The sequence below is a fragment of the Copadichromis virginalis genome, linkage group LG18, assembly GCF_057382275.1.
Source record: "Copadichromis virginalis isolate Kocher_CV1m ecotype Utaka linkage group LG18, C_Virginalis_male_GT1.1, whole genome shotgun sequence".
Classification (NCBI taxonomy): Eukaryota; Metazoa; Chordata; class Actinopteri; order Cichliformes; family Cichlidae; genus Copadichromis; species Copadichromis virginalis.
This window is the reverse complement of record NC_140635.1, coordinates 25,441,154-25,462,883: the sequence shown is the minus strand read 5'-3', so window position 1 is coordinate 25,462,883 and position 21,730 is coordinate 25,441,154. Positions and strand designations below refer to the sequence as shown.

Genomic DNA, 21,730 nt, shown 5'->3' with positions numbered 1-21,730 from the left:
TCATTATAGATCAGAATTTGTCATTTAAAACTCACATTTAAAGGCTTGTGTCGAAGTTAAAACTAAAACTAAGTTACCTTTTTAGAAGTCAATCCTGTTTCTCCCTCCAAGTGAGAAAACACTTAATTCATGCAACTTTTTTACCTTTATTGGATTATGGTGACCTGCTTTTTATGAATGCACCTGCCCACTGCCTGAAGAGGTTGGATACTGTGTACCATTGTGCTTTACGTTTTATTACTGGCTATGGAAATCGTGTACATCATTGTTCTTTGTATGCTGCTGCTAAATGTCCATCTTTCATATTCGCAGACTCTCCCATTGGTTGATCTTTATCTATAAATTTCTCCTTGGGCTGGTTCCATCTTATTTATGTGTTTATATGTGTAAAAACCACAACCAATACAGCCTTCGTTCTCACAATATCATACAATTGATTGTCCCAAAAATCAGAACAGAATTGGGGGAAAAGGCTTTTAAATACGCTGCCCCTGCTTCCTGGAATAATCTGCAGAAGGAACTGAAACTATCAGAATTGTTACTTTGGGAGAGTTTAAGTCTGTCTTAAAGGAACGAGAGAATAGCTCTTTTACTCAGTGTGATTGTTTTTAATGCACTCTTCATTTGATCTGTTATTGTATATTTTTCACATGTTGGTATGGGATATTGTATTTGTTTTAAATGTTATATACTCATGTGGTATGTGTATTTTGACTTTTGTTGCCATGATGCCATGTCTCTCTTGGAAATGAGATTTTTAATCTCAATGAGATTTTTTTTACCTGGATAAATAAAAGACTAATAATAATAATAAAAATGAGTGTGAAGTCCAAGTTAGAAGTCCAAGTTATCTCCTTGTGCAGTAAGGTTAGACATGCACAATTTGACCTGTCTCGACAAACGGGGCATTCAGCCAGTTCCCATGCAGCCTTATGAAAACGTGACAAAATGTCAGTGTTTGCGTGGAAGAGAAGAGTAGACGTTTGGACACATTTTGCATTTGACATCAAGGAAAATTGGCACTTTGCAAACTGTGTGGAGCAACTCTCACTGGTAAAAACATGTCAAACTTTTACATTTTACATTTTAGTTATCTAAATCAACTTTAGATTTAGTCTGCTTTCATCTAAAACTAAAAGAATGCAAATGCTGTCAGAATTAGCACTGATTATAATGACTACATGAGGAAACACGAGCTTGGTGTTGTCAGTTAATGTTTTTGGGGCTTTTGTTTTGCCTTTATTTGACAAAACAGTGAAAACCAGACAGGAGAGCAGGGAAAGAGAGTGAGGGAAGACTCAAACCTGGGCTGTCACATTGTGCCTTTATAGCATTGTGTTGCCAGATTACATTTGCTCAACCAGGGGAGCTAAACATGAAGCCAGTACTGTCAAAATGTAAAAACAAAATGACAGAGTCATTGCAAGTTTTACATTTTCATTTCTGCACAGATTAAACAAACGCCACATTGCATCTTGTGCTGGAAAGTAGAATTCAGCCTTATTAAGCTACAACAGCCAGGTTGTTCTCCCTGTTTCAAGTCTTTATACTAGACTAAGGTAACATCTCCAGGCTCTAGATTCACAGGAGAGTGGCAGTTTTGTCTATCATCTAATTCTTGCCAATAACTTGAATGACAGCAAAAGGCTCAGAAAATGTGTGCCAACAGACCAAAAACTGCATCGAAACTTGTGCACCAGAAAGTAGCTAAAGGTGAAGTTTACAAACTTCTTCTCCATCTGCCTTTGTAAACCAAGTTGGAGCTGAACAACCAGTCATCCAGTGCGGCTAAAGACCCTCATCTAAATGTTCCCCTGACCAATAGGTCTTCCCTTTAGCCAATTAGCTGCCATCGCAGGATCAGACTCAGCTCTTATTTGCCAGCCAAAGAGGCTCAGCTGCTCGACCCCCGGCAGTAGCCTAATGGAGCCACGTTGCCTCCTCGCACCCTTCCCCGCCTCAGTCACCCCATCCCAAGTCTTAATTCATACACTTTGAAGTATCTTGGTCTGTGGTGAGGAGCCACTCAATCAATTACGAATGAAATAATCTCCTTATGATATTTCGAGGTTTCCTCAAGTAGAGGAAGGGGGCGACGCAAGAAAAGATTATGGAAGCCAAATCAGTCTCTCAGCTGCGTCTAAAGTGACAGGGGGAGAATCAGCTGAGAGGATGGTGAGAAATTAAATAAGAAAAAAAAAAGATTATGTATAAGTGTGTCACCTCCAAACACTGCTGTGAAATCTCTAACCTGATCCATGAAGAGTGGAGGAGCGAGAACGGATTATTGCAAGCTGTGTTTAAAAAAAAAAAAAAAAGGGGGGGGGGGGGGTATGATTGCTTTAAATGCTTTTTACTCACCACTGAGAGAACAGTGGGTGTGACAGAAACTGGGAAAAACAAGCACAGACAAAGGGCGATAACGTGAGGGGAGTTTCATCTTATTGAAAATCAGACTTTATCTGATAAACACAAACATACTCCATTTATAGATCCTCTAGGAAAGGTGTAGGCCCACAGATGTAATATATGCTTTATGGGAAAACCCAAGGGGAGTTTGAAATGGATGAATTTTGGAAAATAGGAAGCAACATTACATGCAGCACATCTGGAAGTTCAATAGCTTAGGTATGACTGCAGCAGCATTTGAAAAATGAAGCCAAGAGCTTTTGGTGAGTCTGTTCCTCGACACTCTCCTGTCACAGCTGCCAACTTAAAAGCAGAAACCGGCATATTTACAGTTGTTCTCTCTATAGCTAATATTTCTATTCATGAGTTTTAACAATTACCTATTTAAAATTTATGAAGCATATCTAGACAATCTCTTATGTGCACTTGGTGCTTGGAGTCACACTATTTTAAATTATTTGCACATTTAAAATAGTCCTGTACACATAACCTACATGCCACCTTTAAAGGTATGCAGCAATTTCAAGCATAAACAAAGCATCATGAACCAGCATGCATAATTTCACACTGTCCTCAGAAGCAAAATGTAAAGAAATGAAGGGTGGGTCAAGACTTGCACAGTAAAAAAGTTGCATGAAATCAAATGAGCAGAGATTTGCAGCTAATGGAAATTTAAGACGGAAGTGAGAAAGAGTCACTACCAGATTATTGGTGTGGGAACATAAAAATGTCATCCGTTAACTGATGTAGGTTGTAGATGTTCAGTTAACTTGAGGGTTGATGATTTATCATTTCCTCTGGGATTAATAAAGCATCCTGATTCTGATTTTGTAGCGAGTTGGTATAGATCTGTTTCTCACATATCACCTGGCTTTGTGGTTCTGGCAAATTCTCAAGCATCTGAAACATAACAAGACCTCTCCTCCCTTTCCTCCAACCTCCTCCATCCGCTCTCACACCCGCATCAGTGTTGCTCACACATCTTGCCTCAAGCCCTCTTGATTTTCTCCATGGCTGACTGTTGTTTCTGCTAATGCAAGCTCAGCCATCAGCACACATTGATCGCTCTCCTTCATCCTCAGCGTCCCCTCCGCTATACCTGACTATGGCGACTAATTCCCCCATTCTCACCCTTCTTCATCCCAGATTGAGAGGGTCGGAGGAAAAATCAATAACGGTGCCAAGTGGGACGGGGTCAGAGGTCAAAGAGGTCCTTGACAACTGTGTCAGGGGAAGGAAGCAGTGAGAGAGAAAGAGAGAGAGAGAGAAAATATCTGTACGTGTGTGAGTGTGTGTTACATAAGGAGTGGTCAAGAGAAACAGAGTGACCAAAGCCCTCGTGGGCGCAAATGTCAGGCTTGTCAAAGATTAAATTTATGACCATTGATTGAAGCTGTGCACGTGTGTGCACGTGTGTGTATGTGTGTGCAATTGGATGGTGATGAATGTGTGTTTTTTTGATCGTGGTGGAATCTGACAGGGGTGAGGAGTCATCATATAAAGCTCATTATAGCCAATGAAACAAATGAATCCCATGAGAGGTCCCACTGAAGCACCTGTCAGTCACATGTCCGTCTGTTCATCTGTCCATTTGTCCAGACAGCCTGAACTCAGTAGAAAAAACATATCTAATATAACTATATATAACATAACTAATGATGCAAATAATGTCACTGAGGTGTACCTTTCTTTAAAAGCTTATTCAAACGGCTGAGGATGTGCATGCAGACAGTGGACATTGCATTTGTATGTAACTGGATTCCTGAATCCACAAATGAGATGGAGAACTTACATCCCCGACCTCTGCATTCATGATCATCAGAGGGCCACCCCTCATTGAGAAAATAACCCTACGTCTCACTTAATTTATTATCACAGTAAACACTATATTGAAGAGTTTGTGGTCTTAATTGCTAGTTTAAAGCCTTATTTAATAGAACACCAAGTTATTTTACTAAATTGTGGTGTCATTTGGAGCTAATGAACTTACAAAGAGGCTATGATTTAAGGTGTTACTAAACCTTGTTACTAAAAACTCTGTGCACCATTCTGGGCACGCAGGTCCTGAGAGGTTAAATACACTAGCACAACAAACAACAAAGCCTTCAGACCACGATTCTGCTTGTCACAACTGTTTGACTGGACAGGTAAAAAAACCCAAAAAAACCCCAAAAACAAAACACTATCAAATAAAAAGTATTATAAAAGCACACAAAACAAAACAGAAATAGAAAAAGAAACACAACAAAAGTGGAATAAAAGACAATGGAAAACAACGCAAACAGAAAAAATGCTGCAAAAATGCAAAAAACAAGCTAAGTGAGAAGCTAACAATAAATGGTTAATAGGATACATGTATCTACAGTATGAATCATGTGATTGAAATGCACATTACTTGCATCTATTTCTCCCTCACAAGCAGGTCAAAAACTAAAAGCCAATGTTTTACAAAAACAAACCATCTATGGGTTATTTTAAAGACTGGAACAAACAGGAGACACCCTGATGATTCTGCTAAATTCACATGTCATAAACTTTCTACACTTTTGTGATTGTATGGAATAAAGATTCAAATTTTTCCATCCGTTAAGAATGAAATTAAAATTTTGCAGTGTTTCTCTTTTTGTTTCCTATTAAAGAAATGCAGGAAATGCTTCCCAAGCTAATCTTTTGAACTGGCACCCATGTGAAGAAAAAAAACCACTTCATAATCTTCAGATATCCAGATGTGCTGTTAAAATGCATTCAAACTAAAGAAGACCCCACGTTATCAGAGCATATTGTTAATAAGTGCTTAGCTTAGGATGTCCTGCTGTTGCTTTATTTAATTCCACATCAGTCGTTGTTAACAGCAATCTTCCCAGCCACCCATAATCAGAGGCTTTCAACACCCAGGAATTAGCTCACATCTCTCCCAGGGGATTGTGTGTGTATATTATGTGAGAGGGTGTGACTTGATGACATCTATTTAACAATGACCGAAACAAGCTCCACGATACAGGTAATTATCCCTGTCGTACTTCACTTGTTACTGAGACGCAAATGATACAAAGTGTGACTCGTGTTGGATTTTCCCTTCTGGAGTGAAACTTTTGCTTGATGCTTACAAACAGATTTATGCAGGTGAGTGCTTTCTTCCGCAGACGCGCACCTCTACCGTACCTCCACGCTCTGCACGTGCAGGGCAAATGGGAAGCAAAGATGAAGCCTCGAAGAAATCCATTAGCAATTTAAATGGAAATGTAATGAGTCCATGGTGGCAGTGAATTAGCCTGCTGATCAATTGATCATGTCAAGGACAAATAGGTAAACAAACATATCCATTAGCCTCCTGCTCCACCTCCTCTCTCTGCTCCCTGCTGTGGAAGGGAGCTGGAGGATCACTGAGAAGAGTGACGATGGTGTGCGTCTGTGTGTTTGCACACGAGATGAGTAGAAGTAAGGGTGACGCAGCCAGTACCGCTTCAAGTGTGTTTTCATGGGGGAGGCTCCCTGAAAAAAAGTACAAGGTGATCCCTTGCAAACACATATACACAAATGTAAACACATAGACACTCACAATAGCATACCCCACTGTGACTGCCCAGCCCAGCTTGTTACACAGGCAGTTGGGCCCAGCAAGGTTCCTTTCAGAGGCAATGGAGAGAGCAGAGGAGGGGGAGGAAGAGGAGGGGGGGGGGGGGGTGACAGGGCCTGTGAGACTCAAATAAGGGGCAAATAAGGAAGGAAGGAGGAAACAGGAGACGCTGCCAGAGGACAGAAGGCTGGAGCCAGATGTGCTGCCTCGTCTCACCCTAACCTGTCTGCGACTTTCTAAGAGCAAGAGATCACGTCTCTCAGAAGAGACAAAGACCAATCAAATGTTTCATTAGTGATGAACTTATTAGTCATGAACTTATTTATTGCTATGCTAAAAAAACTGCTAAATCTGACTGGGTGTCTGGAAAAAAAGAAGTAATTTTCTGCTCAGATATTTGAATTTGCCAAAATATTGATATTCCATAAATCACTTCAATCCACATCCCCCATCAGACTCAGCTGATTGTATCTCTAATCTATCTGTCTGTGACAACTCAATCAACGCAGCTAATTCACGTTAATAAAAACCCAATAATGTCCTTCTCTGTTTAAAAAAAAGAAGCATGAATACTCCCTGTTAGTCAAGACAAACAGGATGCTCTGTTACATGGAAAAAGCTCGTGTAAACCTACACTTTAAAAATGTGTTTGTATGGGAAATATGACTGAATCTCATCAAGGCCACGTGACATTACCGGGTTAGCGGTCTCAGGTGGCAGCTATAAGAGAGACTGCCCTTCTGCAACCTCTTGTGATCCTGTGAATAAATTAGTAAAATGTGGTCTGGTGTTGGGGCTAAACTTGTCTACCTGGAAACCCCGAAGAGCTATTAGCTCTTGGCTTAATGTTGAGAAAGAGTGCATTTTAACTAAAACCTTTTAAATATCCTGCATCTTAATTTGTGTCCTAAAGTGTAACCAAAAAGCTAAATTAGTAAGCATGCATGAGTTGTGACTGAAAGAGATATTATTACTGAATGATTTATCTGTGCATTTATTTTAAATAATCTGTTAAAAAATAAATTATAACAGTGCAGAATAGACTCAATAAGTGCTATAGCTAAATGCATGATAACTTGTATTTCATTTACTGCATTAGTAAATCACTTTAACAACCACAATTCAACCATAAATTGAATTCTGCTTTATACACATTTGTTATGTTTTATGTGCTTCACAATGATCGACACCTGATTCGTGTCATTTCTTGAATTTTTCAGGTGTAACACGTGCAATCGTCATGCTCAGTAAAGACAGCACTGGAGACAAAGGAGAGGGTGACAACTTGAACATTTCTATCAGGAGTTATTTCATGCAGACTGCCTGTTCAGCAGGCAGAAAAAAAACCCCACCGCCACCATCTCCACATCCAAAGCAGGATAGGACATTACCCTTAGCCTCGGAGGGCAAGGACACATAGAAAAGCATTGGGAAATTCACACATTCCTGCGTGTGCTTTATCTGTTTTGGTGACACTTACGATTACAACTAGGTAACAAGCGGAAAGTGCACTCTTGCTTTGCAATGTGAGCATTATGGATGCACATTCCTTGTGTCTAATTAGACAGCTCATTTGCACGTTACATGTATGCATCAAAGAAGGGAATTGTGTAAATATAGACTCTTATAATAGACGATCCACAAACGTGACAGGCAAGTGAACAAAAAAAATTAAAAAGTGCTGATGAGGGAACGGCAGGTTAATACGGGATGAAAAGAATGAAAAAAAAGAAGCGCCCGGCAAAAAGAAAGAGCTTTTTAAAGAAGACCATTTGTAAAACAAGGAGTTTAAAGCCAGATTATAGGCCAACAATGACACAATCCCTTATGTTCATTCCTGTAATACGCTGTGAAGAAGAGGATTTATACTTTATTGTGGTGGAATGCATCAAGGCTGCTTTCTGCCTCCTTCTGCGTCTGCCTGCCTCTTTGGGAACCATTTTCCTCCTCCTGAGGCCAGGTGTAATCCCTGCATGAAGGAAAGCAAGATGCCTTCAGCCAACTTATAATGGTTCAAGTATTACGAGCGATGCCACCGGAGGGAAAATTACTTCAATCCAGTCTAAAGCATTTTCTCTACACTGGCTGACTGCTTGCACAGAGCGATGTTTGGTTTGGGTGGCTGCTCACTGGATCTCTCCCTGATTTCTCTCCGTGTCTCCTGGTCTGAGATGGATTGCAATGGATTGTCTTAATTGTCTCTAATGACTAAATTGTCCCAACTATTTGCTTCATTAGCCGTATGCTAGCTCTATTAGGAAGGAATGAAGCCAAAGAGGAGAAGGTAATTGAGGGTGTTAATGAATGTAATATGAGTGCCATGCTGAATGTGCCTAAAAGTAAAAGAAGTGGGGAGACAAGCGGAGATGATTTTGACAACTTTGACAGAGTGGTGGGGCATTTTATTCTGAAAGGGTCTTGAATTAAATACATATTTAAAGAGTAAATAGTTGAGATTTAGCTAAAAAAAAAAGGAAGATAGTTAAACAAATTTAACTAAGCAAAAATTCATTATTTTAACAGCAATTTGCTCCATAAAATGCTGCAGATATCTCGCTTCTCCCACCACCTGTCCCTCAGAGCTATGACTTAAATTCTGTGAGCACTCAGTCAGATAAATCCAGCTCCAGATTAAAGCTTGATTGTCCAAAGTGGAGCCGATACAGTGAGATTTTCTTTGGTAAAGACAGATGTTTGAGAGGAAGTGAAGGGATTCAGGCTGCACGAGAGGCTTTAGATAAGTCATAGCTGAACAGGTGGACACATTTCTTTTACTGCAAGAACAACCTGGGGCAAAGCAGGTGGTGTCATAAGGAGCCACACCTGAGAAAAACTGAGAATTAAAAATTGATCTTCTTTAGCCTGTAAAATAACAGGTGGCTAGTTAGAGAATATAACCCAAAGCAGAACAGCTGAAACAGGGGTAACACGATGGGCAGTGATTTAGAAACAATTTAAGAAGAACTGTTTTAAACATAAAATTGCAAAGAATTCTGGGTTTCTTTGGCACATGGAAATCATTAAACTATTCAGAAAGTGAGGCTGAAAACCAACACTGAATCACTGGGATATTTGCACCACTGCATTAAAAGCAACATGATTCTATGGAAATGTTCATGGATTTGCAAACTGCACCCAAAAAGACAAAAAGCAAGCAAGCAACAAACAAAAAAACAGCCAAAACGCTGCCATGTAATGAAAAAATATGAAAATCTAAGACTTCTCTGGGCGAAGTGGAAAATCATTATTTAGTCTAAAGAATTCAATCAGAAATTCCTTTTTGTAAATGTTAGATGCCATGTCCTCGAGGCTAAAGAGGAGAGGGACTGTCCAGCTTGTAATAACCCCCTGGTGGGGGTGAGGCTGACAGTGGGCACTAATGTACACAGCAGGACTGCTGAATAGTAATATTTATAATATGCAAAGGCTTTTTCACCAGAATGCGCTGCCATCCAGACATCTTTGCTTATTTCAGCAAGACAATACCAAACCACAGTATGTAAGCAGCTTCTCAGGAAACAAATAATACTAACCCATAAACACTGTTGGGACTCTTAAACTGCACAGTCAGCGGTGCTTGCATTAATGAATACACATTTAATGTTAAGTGTGAGCCGATGCTGCAGGTTTTAGCCTCAAAATCAAGCCACATATTAATCAGACTGACTGAAAGGCTTTTTTAGAACATCGCCCAACCCTGTTAAACAACGTTTTCTCATCTTTTGTTTACATTGATCAACACACTTTTATTTTCAGTCATGGCCAAATTGGACACAGCATTAACACATTTGTGCCCACGTCCACTTTGGTGTTATCTTCACTTGTCAGCATAAAGAGATCCTCGTGTTTTCTTGACAAATGCATCTCTTAAAATAATGTCCTGCTTAATGAACACACCAGCCTCCTTCATTTCGACTGCAAAACACGAGCTGGGGTCTTTAAGTGAGAGATGCGCTACAGTTTGGCAGCACTTAACACTTGAAGCTTACCCGCAGGTGAGAGCTTGTCAGTATGACTTACCTCTTCCTGAAAACTTCTACCTCCTCCGTGTGATCTCCTGTTCAACCCGAGAGCGCGTGAGATTTTTCTCTCTCTCTCTCTCCAACATCTCTTGTTTTCTCTCTTTTTTTCTCCCCCTCTCCCATTCTCTGCCACTCTCCAGTTTCTTCCTCTCTTTCTTTTCAACACATAGGTGGATTAAGGCAGAGGGGCTTTTGTTTAGATAAAGCAAAGGATTAGGGAGAGATTTGCCCCCATAAAGTTGTGGGCTTGATGGGCCTTTTATCCCTGCATGTCCCTAAAGCTGTGTTGCCTCTGGATTAGGACTATACAATGGGGCCCCTTGTGCAGAGGGATCCGAGCCAGAGAGAGACAGAGAGAGGGAGAGAGCAGAGAAGGCAAGGAAAATAAACGAGACAGAGGGATTGAGACAAGGGAGGAAAAGAGGGCAATAAGAAAGAGAGATGGGGATGGACAGAGGAAAAAAGAAGGGGAATTATCCAGCTTTTAGAGGAAACTGACAGGTTGAAAACTTTTAGAGGAGGGATTTGCCGAGGAGATCCTGAGATCTTGTCACAAATAAAAGGGATTTCAGGAGGATTCAGAGGTGTGGTGCTGACAATAAACCGCAAAATTGTTGCTGTCTCTTTAAATTCATATATCAATTTTTAAAAAAAGATTTATATATATATATGGAAAGCAGCTCTTACTGTGGAAGTGCTCCTATAATATTGTGTGTAAGAGGTGGCTCCTCCTGGCAAATTGCTTTGTTATTCTTGTCAAAAAAAAGGTCTCCCGCAAGAAGTCGGTTTTAAACTACACATCAAAATGATTAATTGCTCTGGGATGAACAGATGCTGAAATACCCTTGAATGGTGCAGGAGAGGCTGAGGCTTGCTGGATTGCACACCTAATGTATTCATGAAGTTGCAGAAACATCATTAAGAGTATTAATTAGCTGGCAGAAGTGAGCGCATTAAAGATAGTTTTGTTCTTTGTCAAATAAAAAGCTTGATTTGTTAGTTATGCAAATAGGCTAAATATTATGTGATAAAGGTGGAGGGTAAAACCCGAAAAGAAAATCAATAACTCATCCTGAGCCCTCCTGAGTTTTCTTTCGTTTTTTTTCTCCATATAAAAGGAACATTTTCAAATTTGGCGTTGCTCATCGTGTGGAGGTCATTGTTCGCCCACCTCGCTTTCAGCGGTGCATGGCTGGATGCAGGGGTAAGGGGAGCTGTTTTATGGCGTTTAAGCCCCTCAGATGCGCTGGACAGCTCTAGCCGCTCTAAGGAGCTTTAGGTGGAGAGGCGCTGAGAAGAAACTCTTTCTCGCTTTAATTGCTTTAGAGACGGTCCTCACAAAGAGACAGTGGCCAGATTTACCTCCCGTTTAAGTTCTTATTTCCATTGGTTCACAAGTTAATCCTCTTTCTTTCTCAGACCTCGGAGAAAACCGGAGTGATAGGAGCCTACCAAGGAGACACAACCAGAGAGGCACACGAGTATTTATTTTTTATTTATTATTTTTTTCAGGCGAGGGGAAAGAAAAAAAAAAGACTTTGAAGAACACATGAAAAGGTTTTAGGTTGTTATAAAAAAGACTGAAAAAGAAAGATGACATAATAATAATAATAATAATAATAATAACAACAACAACAATAATAATAATAATAATAATAATAATATAATTTTATTATTTGACAGCCTTACAATTATTAATTTTATAACTTCTGAAACATACCACTATTTCTTTATTGTTAGGCTTTGTTTATACACATCTAACGCCATTTTTGCTTTCAAATAAATAAATAAAAATACGTGTGGACCCTCACCTTTACCCTCTCTCTCTCTCTCTCTCTCTCTCTCTCTCTCTCTCACACACACACACACACACACACACACACACACACACACACACACACACACACACACGTTTAACTTTCAGATGACCCACGCAAACTTTTTCTGATACAGGCGCGCACACCGCTGGTTGCTCCTGTGAGTGACGCGCTCAGAGGCAGATGTGTTTTCTACGTGCCAGCACGCGTTAACATTAATATTCTTTATTCCGTGAAATCTTTTGTCTACCGTTCAGATTTGTTAGAGTGAAAAACATGGTCAGAGATTATTTTTTTTAAAAAGGAAGAAATAAAAGCGTTATAGGCCAAGCACTTTCCCAAAGAATCTCCCAACAAAATATGCAAGCTTTACATTAAAAGGATACTTTGCGCTGCCCTTAATTCGCTACCTAAACGGTTTTGCTCCGGGAGAAGAAATCTTCTCTGAAAACCCTTCAAGAAGAGAAGGGCATTATTGCCCTAATCCTCTTACCCGCAGTCATTTTAAGACAGGGGTTTTTGGAGGCTGAGATGGCGTCTTGTCTTTCCTATCCCATCCCAAATCCTTCCAGGCCGGGAGAGAGGCTAAAGGCAGCACCCTGGCATCTATTAGCCATCTCTCTAAAGTCTCTCTCTCCTCCACGGCATGGAGAAAAAGCCGAAAAGCAAACAAACTATGGGTCGGATGCTTGTGCTCTCTAAAACTAACGAAAGACAATCGGATTCGTGAACAAGTGCAGACAATCTGTCTGAAGACAGATTTGAGGAAAAAAAAATACTAAATATATTTCTTTTTTTCTCCATAGTTGTGTTTTCTGTATGCCTTATCGTGGGAGAATAGCTTTACTCACCGATTCAAGGTTTAAGCTTAATAAAATAAAAATAAAAAATAAAAAATAATTACTGTGTTAAATTACACCTCATATATTCGCATAGTAATGTAATTCATACCACTCCATCACGATAGTAAAACAACATAGCCTACATTCCCGTAAAGCATCCAATATAAACCTTCACTTGTCACGTTTCAGGTTTGTTTATCAACTCCAGAATAAGAAGGGAAAAAATGTGTCCACGGTCACGGGTGGATTTCAGCGGGCGTAATGTGCTTAAATTGATCATATTTGAAAAATAACTCCAGACGTCAGTGCACCGACACGCCACTAGACCCTCAGCTGTGTCGCTCCCTTAACTGGCAGCACCGAGAGCCAATAGAAAGCTCGTACGACCCCAGCGAGGCTCTACTTAAAATCCCAGCTCGGGGATCTCGCGCTCCAGCAGATGGCGGCTTCCCACTTGTGCGCGAGACGCAGAGAGAGAGAGAGAGAGAGAGAGAGCAAGAGGAGCGCGAGCGGACGGGCTTTGAGCGAAGCAGCACTCGGAGAGGACTTTTTCCATTGAGCTGACTTGTCATCTCACTGGCGGACAAAAAGGACGGTAAAGAGGGCAAAAACACACCCGACAGAGCCGCTAAAAGATCCGAAAAGAAGAGGAAGAGGAAACGAAGGAGCTTGGGTTCTTTCTGTTTGTGGAGGAGGTGACAACGAAGAAAACTACCGGCGCAGGAGGTAAAAAACAAACAAACCTTAAAACAGAAAAAAGTCTTTAACTTTCTCTTATTTATCTAGTCGTGTCTGTCTGTTTAGCTGTGTGTGTATATATGAAGAAAAACGGCAGACTCCTACAGAGCAGCAGCGAGTCATATGAAGTTTATAATGTTTGTAAAGTTTGTATGAAACGAACTGCAGGTTATTAGATGCTGTTGTGCTATTAGCTATTTGCAAATTGCATGTTTATTTTTGCACTTGATGAAAATGAAAGCAGAGCTTTGGGTGATTTTTTTAAATTTTGTTTTAGTTATTTATTTTTTGTAATCGTCTGAATGCGAACGAAAATACACCCCATACTATTCACATAAGAAAACAATTAACAGGATAACGTACAAAAAAATATGCGTACATATTTATTTGTGCGCAAAATTAATATAACCTCAAAATTAAAGGCCTCCTGATTTTTTGACAGCGTCTCACTTATTGTCTTCTTTTACTTTTATGAACTCCACTGTAATTTTTCAAAAACAGTTTCTTAAAAAAACAAAATAACAAAAGTTTCATTTCAGTGTGATTAAAATGGCTTAAAATGTTAATTAAATGCTGACAATTAAATATATATAGACAGTGAAACACCTAAATTTAAATCTGGTCTGAACGTAACAAATATCATTCATAACAGCAGCTCCGGGAAAAATTACAGATGTTCCTCGCCCTCTGACAGTTTTACACTAGTGACACAGCAAAGAGCAGATTGTCAGGTCGACTCAGTCCCCGGAGGGCTGTTAGCAAATAACATTTTTCCTAATTTAGTCGGATCAAAGAGTTGCACTGTACATGCCAATTTACATAATGACGGTTTCATTATTGAAGCACTGAGCAGGGCAGCCAGGAGGGCCCAGCGCCTGGAGCAACGAGAGACTTATGAATGACAATAACACCGCGGACACGGCTCACAGCGACGGGCTATTGTGCAGAATCTGATAGGGACAGGAGATACAGGCTACAACTAGTATTTTAAAGCTGGAAACAACGGGAAGTCGGGTATAAAGTAAAAGTTTACCTGCCCACTAAACACGGGAAAAGCATGCAGACGAGCTCACGCTACGCTTATTTGCAGCTTTGGTGGATTAAAACCAATGACAGATGGGTTTTATTCTATCTCTGCAGGCATGCAGGTTAAAACAAATACAAACATGTACTTTCTGCTCTCACTCCGCTGGATGGTGATTCTTTTTTTATTTATTTATTTTCTTAAATCTTTTGCGACTAGAGGCTTAATTTAATTTAATTTCAGAAGATGTAATGCAGAAAAAGGTAGCTGAGGAGAACCGAAGTCTGCCTGAACGCGCTCGCATGCACGCACGCGCACACGAGGGAGCTCCGCCGCAGAGCTAAGCGCTGGGTCCCACTGTACGTCCGTCCATGTCAGCGGTGATGATAAATGGAGGGCCTCGCAGTCGAAACCTATTTGCACTTCCATTAGACGGGGAGCCAAATGGGGATCAACATGCATATTTTTACCCGCGGAGCAGCCATACATCTCAGCCAAAACGTTGCCCCGGGGCGATGGGATAAGAGGCCGCCAGAGAAGGGAAGGGGAGGTGTGTGTGTGTGTGTGTGAAGGGGAGGGAGGGGGTACCCATTCAACTCAAATACTTGGGGGAGTAAAGTAAATGTTTAGCGAAGCACCTTCTGTCCCCGCGAATTAAACTATTCCCCACTGCCCTCTGATCACATTCATCAGCCGCCGGAGCCACTTAATAGGCTGGGAACGGGCACTGCGGGCGTCGCGCGCACACGCCAGAGCACGCACGCACGCACACGGCACTAAAAAGCCAAGAGAGGAACAGAAAGAAACGCCTTTTACAACGACGGCAACCCGTGTGTGCTAAAACTGGCTCAACATCCTAAATGGTTTACATGTTATTATCAATAATAATAATAATGAGGAGACACAGAAGTTACCTAACTGAAATGAATCACATGTTTATCATAGTCGCAATCAAATTAACAACAAAGTCATAAATTACTGTTATCCATCACAGCATTGAACAATTTAAACTCTTCACACTAACATGTACTGAGTTACTGGCCCCTTAGTATTACTGCATATTCTGATTTGTTACACGAAGAAGTCAAATTCATCTAGTTAAACAAAGCAGTTAAGAAATTAAATCACGCCCTTAAAGTTTTAATTGATGATATTATTTGAGTTCTCCGTTTAAGCGCAAGAACTTACAGCCACTTACAAAGCTGTCATCCAGCAGGAAGATTTATATCTTCTCCCTGTGGTCCCTCTGTTATAGTTATAATAACTGTTTGGGCCTCGGAGATAGCCCCTTCTGTCAGCCTCCTTGGTGCTAATACATATCTAATCGTGTCCTCAAGCGGTCTCATCTATGAAAATCTCGGTCGTGAAGGAGAACTACAAAATAGAGTTTTTGGAAATTGCTGCCTGGTGGACGATTTCCCTTCGACGAGTTTCCTGCCTTTAAAGCTGCAAGTGTTCAGGCCTGTAAGACTTATTATTAATAGCAGAAGACTACCAGCAAATGACTACCTTTGCTGTTAAATATGGGGACAAAAAAGAAAAATATAGCCTTGAAAATTAACATCACTTGACCGGATTATTCATGACTTAATACTACTACTACTAATTATAATCCTGCTATCTGGCTGCACCTTTTACCACCGACACTCTTAACAATCAGCTTGTATCATGTCCTAACACATTTCATGAGCGCGTTGATCTGTCAAAGCAACGTTTTCAGTGGGGATTTAGGTTCTCTTGAACACACAAACGCCGGGAATAAATTCATGAATAAGGCATCCGTCACGGTTCATTATGGCGAAGAGTGATAATTACCCCAATTAAAAGTCTTTTGTATAATTAATGGATTGAATAGAGCGGTAATTGGATGTTAATGGATAACACTTTAGTCTGACTGAAAACATTAAAATCTATTGGCCCCTGAGTGCGTGGGCCTACTGTCACTTACTAATAAATACGCTGTGTGTGTGTGTCACAGTTCATCTGAACTGGATGTCTCGAAACCATTTGTTCTTCTAATAAAAAAGGTTTTAGATCACGTGTTCAACAATGTTGCCTGCCAATCAGCAGTCACGCGCCCTCCCCTAACGCCAGATGCCCATCCTTCTCTTCCCTTCCGCAGGTAGCGACCTCTCACCATGCAGCACTACGGGGTGAACGGCTACTCTCTGCACGCCATGAACTCCCTCAGCGCCATGTACAACCTGCACCAGCAGGCCGCACAACAGGCGCAGCACGCGCCCGACTACCGGCCGTCCGTGCACGCGCTTACGTTGGCTGAGAGACTAGCTGGTAATTGAATGCACGCTCACACACACAAGCAGGAGACAGTGTTTATAGAAACGAGCTTGAATTTGTTTGTTTGTTTTTTGTAAAAAGAAAAAAAAGAGTATACATAGAGCCAAAATTCGCGTCTGTGATTGTTCTAGAATATTTTTAATTAGGTGTTAATATTCGCTTTCACGATTAATCATCTTACACCGTGAAGGGATATAGCTGGGATCAGACTAAATAAACAAGTGAAATATGTGCTGTGGTAGGCCACAAAGACATTTAGTGACGTATTAGACTTTTTTTTATTATTATTTTTTACAATTAGCCATCACAAAAATCTTTTTTTCCTTTTTGGAAAAGCAAAAGAAGAGAGTGGATAATATTAAAACGTGTCTAAGCCCTCAAGCTTTTTTTTTAAGCAATAAGTAAATTAATTAAATTAACAAATAAGCTGCCCCAAGTATGAAAGTGCCACACAAACCCACCCTGTTCAGTGAAATAAAACTTGCCGTGTGTTTTCTCTTCCAACGGCTGCACATTTCAAGACATCATCCTGGAGGCTCGCTACGGCTCTCAGCACCGCAAACAGCGCCGGAGCCGCACGGCCTTCACTGCGCAGCAGCTGGAAGCGCTGGAGAAGACTTTCCAGAAGACCCATTACCCGGATGTGGTGATGAGGGAGCGACTTGCCATGTGCACCAATTTGCCCGAGGCCCGCGTGCAGGTAGGCACGTCCGAAGAAGAAGAATAAAAATATAATATAAAAATATATTATTTTATATTAGTGTTGGGTTTATGACGTTAGAGATAGAGATTTTATAAAAGATGGGAGACAGTTTTAAGTAAAACAAACAAAACTTCTGTCTTCATTTCACAAAAACACAGCTTGAAACACTTCAATAAAAACGTGATTAGCAGTGATAAAAACAGTATCTAAACGATATTTATAAGCAGTGCTATGGCTTTTGTAGATTGTGAAGTTTTGCATTATCATCCACAAAAGATTGTTCATCTGAACAACCTAAAAAAAACAACCTAAAAAAAGTTGTAAAAAAACTGCCAGCTAATAAGTATAACATTTTTGAAGCTTGATTGTGAATTTAAAGCGTGGGCACTTGAGCATATTATATTTTATTTTTTGATTTAAACCCCACCCCCCCCCCCCCCACCCCCCAACAAGATCAAAATTAAGAACACAACAAATTAATAAAAACAAAAAACTTCTGGAACATAGAGGATCACTTATCGCAATGCACTAAAGTCTCTACCCCAGTTTCCTATTAACGGTCTATAATAATCTTTATCCTCCAGGTTTGGTTCAAAAACCGCAGAGCAAAGTTTCGTAAGAAGCAGCGCAGCCTCCAGAAGGAGCAGCTTCAGAAGCAGAAGGAGGTGTCCGGGGAAGGAGGAAGCGAGAAGGAGGACATGCCTCCCTCCACCACTATCCTTTCTGATACCCAGCTTCCACCTTCATCCTCCTCCTCCTCCTCCTCCCCGGAGACAGAGGGTCCTGTGGTTCGTCCTGTTCCGCTGGACATGGAGCTGAACGTCACGTCAGCAGAACATTCAGGCAGCGAGTCGGCAACAGAGGATAATGCCACCGATAAGGAGGACGAGAGCAAATCCCAGAAAGAGGAAATGAAGTGTGAAAGGGCGGTGACACCTGGGGACGACTCTCCAGCTTGTAAAAGACTCAGCCCTAAACCAGGTAAGAATACTAAGTACAAGTCCTTTTATCCTTGGCAAACTTAATGCATTAAATCAGCTGACTACTAAAGCATATATATAAAACTTTCTTAACCCTCCTTGTCCCTGTACAGATTCCCCCCTGGTCTCTCCGTCAGTGACACCTTCGTCCTCCAGCAGCAGCCTGGCCAGCACCGGTCCTCTCTCTCAGAGCCACTCTTACTCTTCGTCCCCCCTCAGTCTGTTTCGTCTGCAGGAGCAGTTCCGCCAGCACATGGCCGCCACCAACAACCTGGTGCACTACCCCGCTTTTGACCTCGCTGCCCCGTCTTCACTTCCCTACCTGGGAATGAATGTTAACATGCCCCCTGCGCCACTGGGCTCTCTGCCCTGCCAGTCCTACTATCAGTCCCTGTCCCATCACGCACAGCAGGTGTGGAACAGCCCACTGCTGCAGGCATCAACTGCAGGCGGCCTCACCAGCCACAACAGCAAGACCACCAGCATTGAGAACCTGCGTCTGAGGGCCAAGCAGCACGCCGCCTCGCTGGGACTGGACACAATGTCTAACTGAGAATCAGAAGGGGTGAAAGATGGCGTAAACTAGGCCAGAGCCTGCACATTACCATACCCTACCATACGTGTGGCTGTGATAGCTCTTTAGGAAGCATACAAGGACTCCTCCAGCAGATGGGCACAGAACATACAGAGATGTTCGTAAATAAAACATGCCAAAATGCTTTGGACCTACAGATCTCCATTTAACATCTCTTCAAAACGCACCACATGTCGACCACCTGCTCGACTTCTCATAGCTTCTGTTGCAGCTCAGCGTATCGTTGGAAAAGAGAAAACCCCCAAGATAATGGACAGCACTGCTGTAAGATGCAACACTCCATAAAATGAAAATACTTCCAACAGTCATGCAATGCTGGACCTTCCTAAATAAATGAAAAAGAATCATGAAAAATGGTGTGAACGGCTGGACGCGCTCACTTAAACAAAGCAAAACAAGAAAAATAACAATGCAAATAATGTTTACAAGAACAATGTGAATAAATGAGGCACTTTGGAAGGAATCACTCGTGCAGCAAAGAGACATTTCAGTGAAGCCGTGTGGTTATGTACATACCACGTAAAACACAACAGCACATAAATAAAAATAAACCCGAGTCATGTTGTCCTCAACACCATAATTATAAGTGACTAATTCACTAGTTTAATAGCCACTAATATGCCACTTTGTACAGAGGCTGGCTTGATAATGAGCAAATGATTTCAGTGAGTAAATTCTCAGAGGTTTTAATTACATTTTGCCCTGGGCTGAGGGAGCTGGGGCGAGTGCAATTACAAACACGCGTAACACTTAATGCAGCATTTTTAGATTCAAAGAGTCCGTATGCCAAAACTGTTGACTGAGGCAGACGCACGACTTTGCAATGACTTGTTCATCTTCTGTGAATACAGAACGATGGTAAACATATTAGGACTCGGTTAAAGATCGTCTTGACTTGTATTATTCCCGCCTTAATAGTCTCTCGAGGAAACATGCAGCTTTTCATTGAAAGCCACACCGTCAGCACTTGATGAGAATCACACACGTCTCTGATGTTTTCCGTTAATGTGTTTTGGAAGATAATGTCTTCAAATAAAAAAAAAAGCACATTATTTTAATATGTAAAATACAAAAAAAGTCTATCTATTAATGTTTACTGGTAAAGTAATTGTAAAGTTCCTATTATGTTGTATAATTAATAATAATGGACTCTGTCTCAGATAAAATTCCTTGTCAGATTGTAAGATTGTATTTACTGAGCTCACCGACAGCCCTGTCCACCCCCTCCTGTCTTGGTTGTCATTTTAACACTCCTGGATTGAACTGATATTTAAAATTTTAAGTTTTTTTTCCTTCTTCGAGAATTAATTTAAAAGAAGAACCTGAGCACATTTAAATTTTCTGGAGAACTACCACCCTCCGTGTTTTTCAATCAATCCAGGTGTAAAAGCAAAAGAAGGAGAAGACATCTCAGTGAATAATTGACCTGAGTCCTCTGTGTTCTGCTGTCTCAACTCTATTTGAGTTCTGTTGTTGTTTCTAATGCTGTTCCCCGACTGTTTCTGTCAAACTACTTGGTCCGGTGCTAAATAGATATGTAAAGGTGGAGGAGAGCGACCGGACCATCCGCAGTGTTGTTTTCTTTGCTCCTCTCAATAATGTAGACTTGAACTTGTGTTGTTGTAAAATAACTTCAAATAAAAACATTGCCTGAAGATCTTTACAATGAAGACTTCTTGATTTTTGCTGAAGATTTAGACGGGACGGGTGTTCACGGACAAACCTTGAAAAAAAGTCATTAAACAGCATGAAGTTAAAGATATGACGAGCATATGATCAAGCTTTATATTTGTAATATTGTTACACCATTTTTCAGGTAAGCAAAACATAAAACCAACTGACTGAGTGAAGGACCTCAAAGTCCTGCAATTAATATAAGCAAGTACATATTTAATATATCAGTTTAGTCTGAAGACATGGATGATGAGAAGAGAGAACGAGCAAAGCAAAGAAAAGGCACGGGGACGATGAAAGAGCGGAGGGAAGGTCAAATTTAAAGAACACTAAAAATACAAACACAAATACATGAGAATTTGTAACAAGACAAAGGGTACAGGAGCAACGAAAGAAACACGTAATCTGAAATATCTGGGAAATAAAAAGCAGCGTGGGGACATACGGCATCCCCAATGAATAAGCAGGCCATTATCCTGAAGAATGACAGCCTGGGGCGGTGATTATGCTGCTATTATATCTTTAACAGCATGGTTTGTCAAAATGCAGACCCCCACCCAACCGTACTCTCTCTCTCACACACACACACACACACACACACACACACACACACACACACACACACACACACACACACTCAGGGCAACTGGGCATCTCTGCCACATCCTCTAAAGCACGCCCTTGCTCCTCTCACAGTAAACTTTACATGTATTGTATGTGACATTGTTCTGCTCTTAAATGAATTAGCCTTGAATATACATATGTCCCTCTCAGTGTGTGTGTGTATACGTGTGTGTAAATAACTAATGCACCTCGGCTGCAGTTATGAACGACCGCTTCCCAAAATTTGGACAGACGGGGATAATGATCTCACCAGATTAGCAGCGTTAATGTGGGTGTAACACCTCACCCTAAACCTTGTTGTGTTTTATTACACCACATACACGCGCGTGTCCTCGGCCAAGGGCACGCTGATGTGTGACTGATATGTCTGCATCCAAAGTGAATGTCCTTGTTATCCAGAGGAGGAATCTGTCCAGGTACATGGCAG

General features: G+C 41.0%; 1 protein-coding gene across 1 annotated transcript; it reads left to right on the top strand.

Annotated features, from left to right (window-relative positions):
• Positions 1-13,115: 13,115 nt before the first annotated feature.
• dmbx1a (diencephalon/mesencephalon homeobox 1a) lies at positions 13,116-20,660 on the top strand. The gene is made up of 5 exons (XM_085439683.1): positions 13,116-13,393; positions 16,552-16,721; positions 17,249-17,427; positions 18,015-18,411; positions 18,524-20,660. Exons 2-5 carry the CDS (start codon positions 16,568-16,570, stop codon positions 18,961-18,963), a joined length of 1,170 nt encoding a protein of 389 aa, XP_085295809.1. The 5' UTR covers positions 13,116-13,393; positions 16,552-16,567; the 3' UTR covers positions 18,964-20,660.
• The last annotated feature ends 1,070 nt before the right edge of the window (positions 20,661-21,730 follow it).

Bases quoted from the DNA above. Each gene is read 5' to 3' on its own strand.
- dmbx1a (XM_085439683.1), top strand. From the start codon at position 16,568: ATGCAGCACTACGGGGTGAACGGCTACTCTCTGCACGCCATGAACTCC. The intron at 16,722-17,248 runs GTAATTGAATGC...GCACATTTCAAG, and splicing joins GTTGGCTGAGAGACTAGCTG to ACATCATCCTGGAGGCTCGC. The intron at 17,428-18,014 runs GTAGGCACGTCC...TTTATCCTCCAG, and splicing joins TGCCCGAGGCCCGCGTGCAG to GTTTGGTTCAAAAACCGCAG.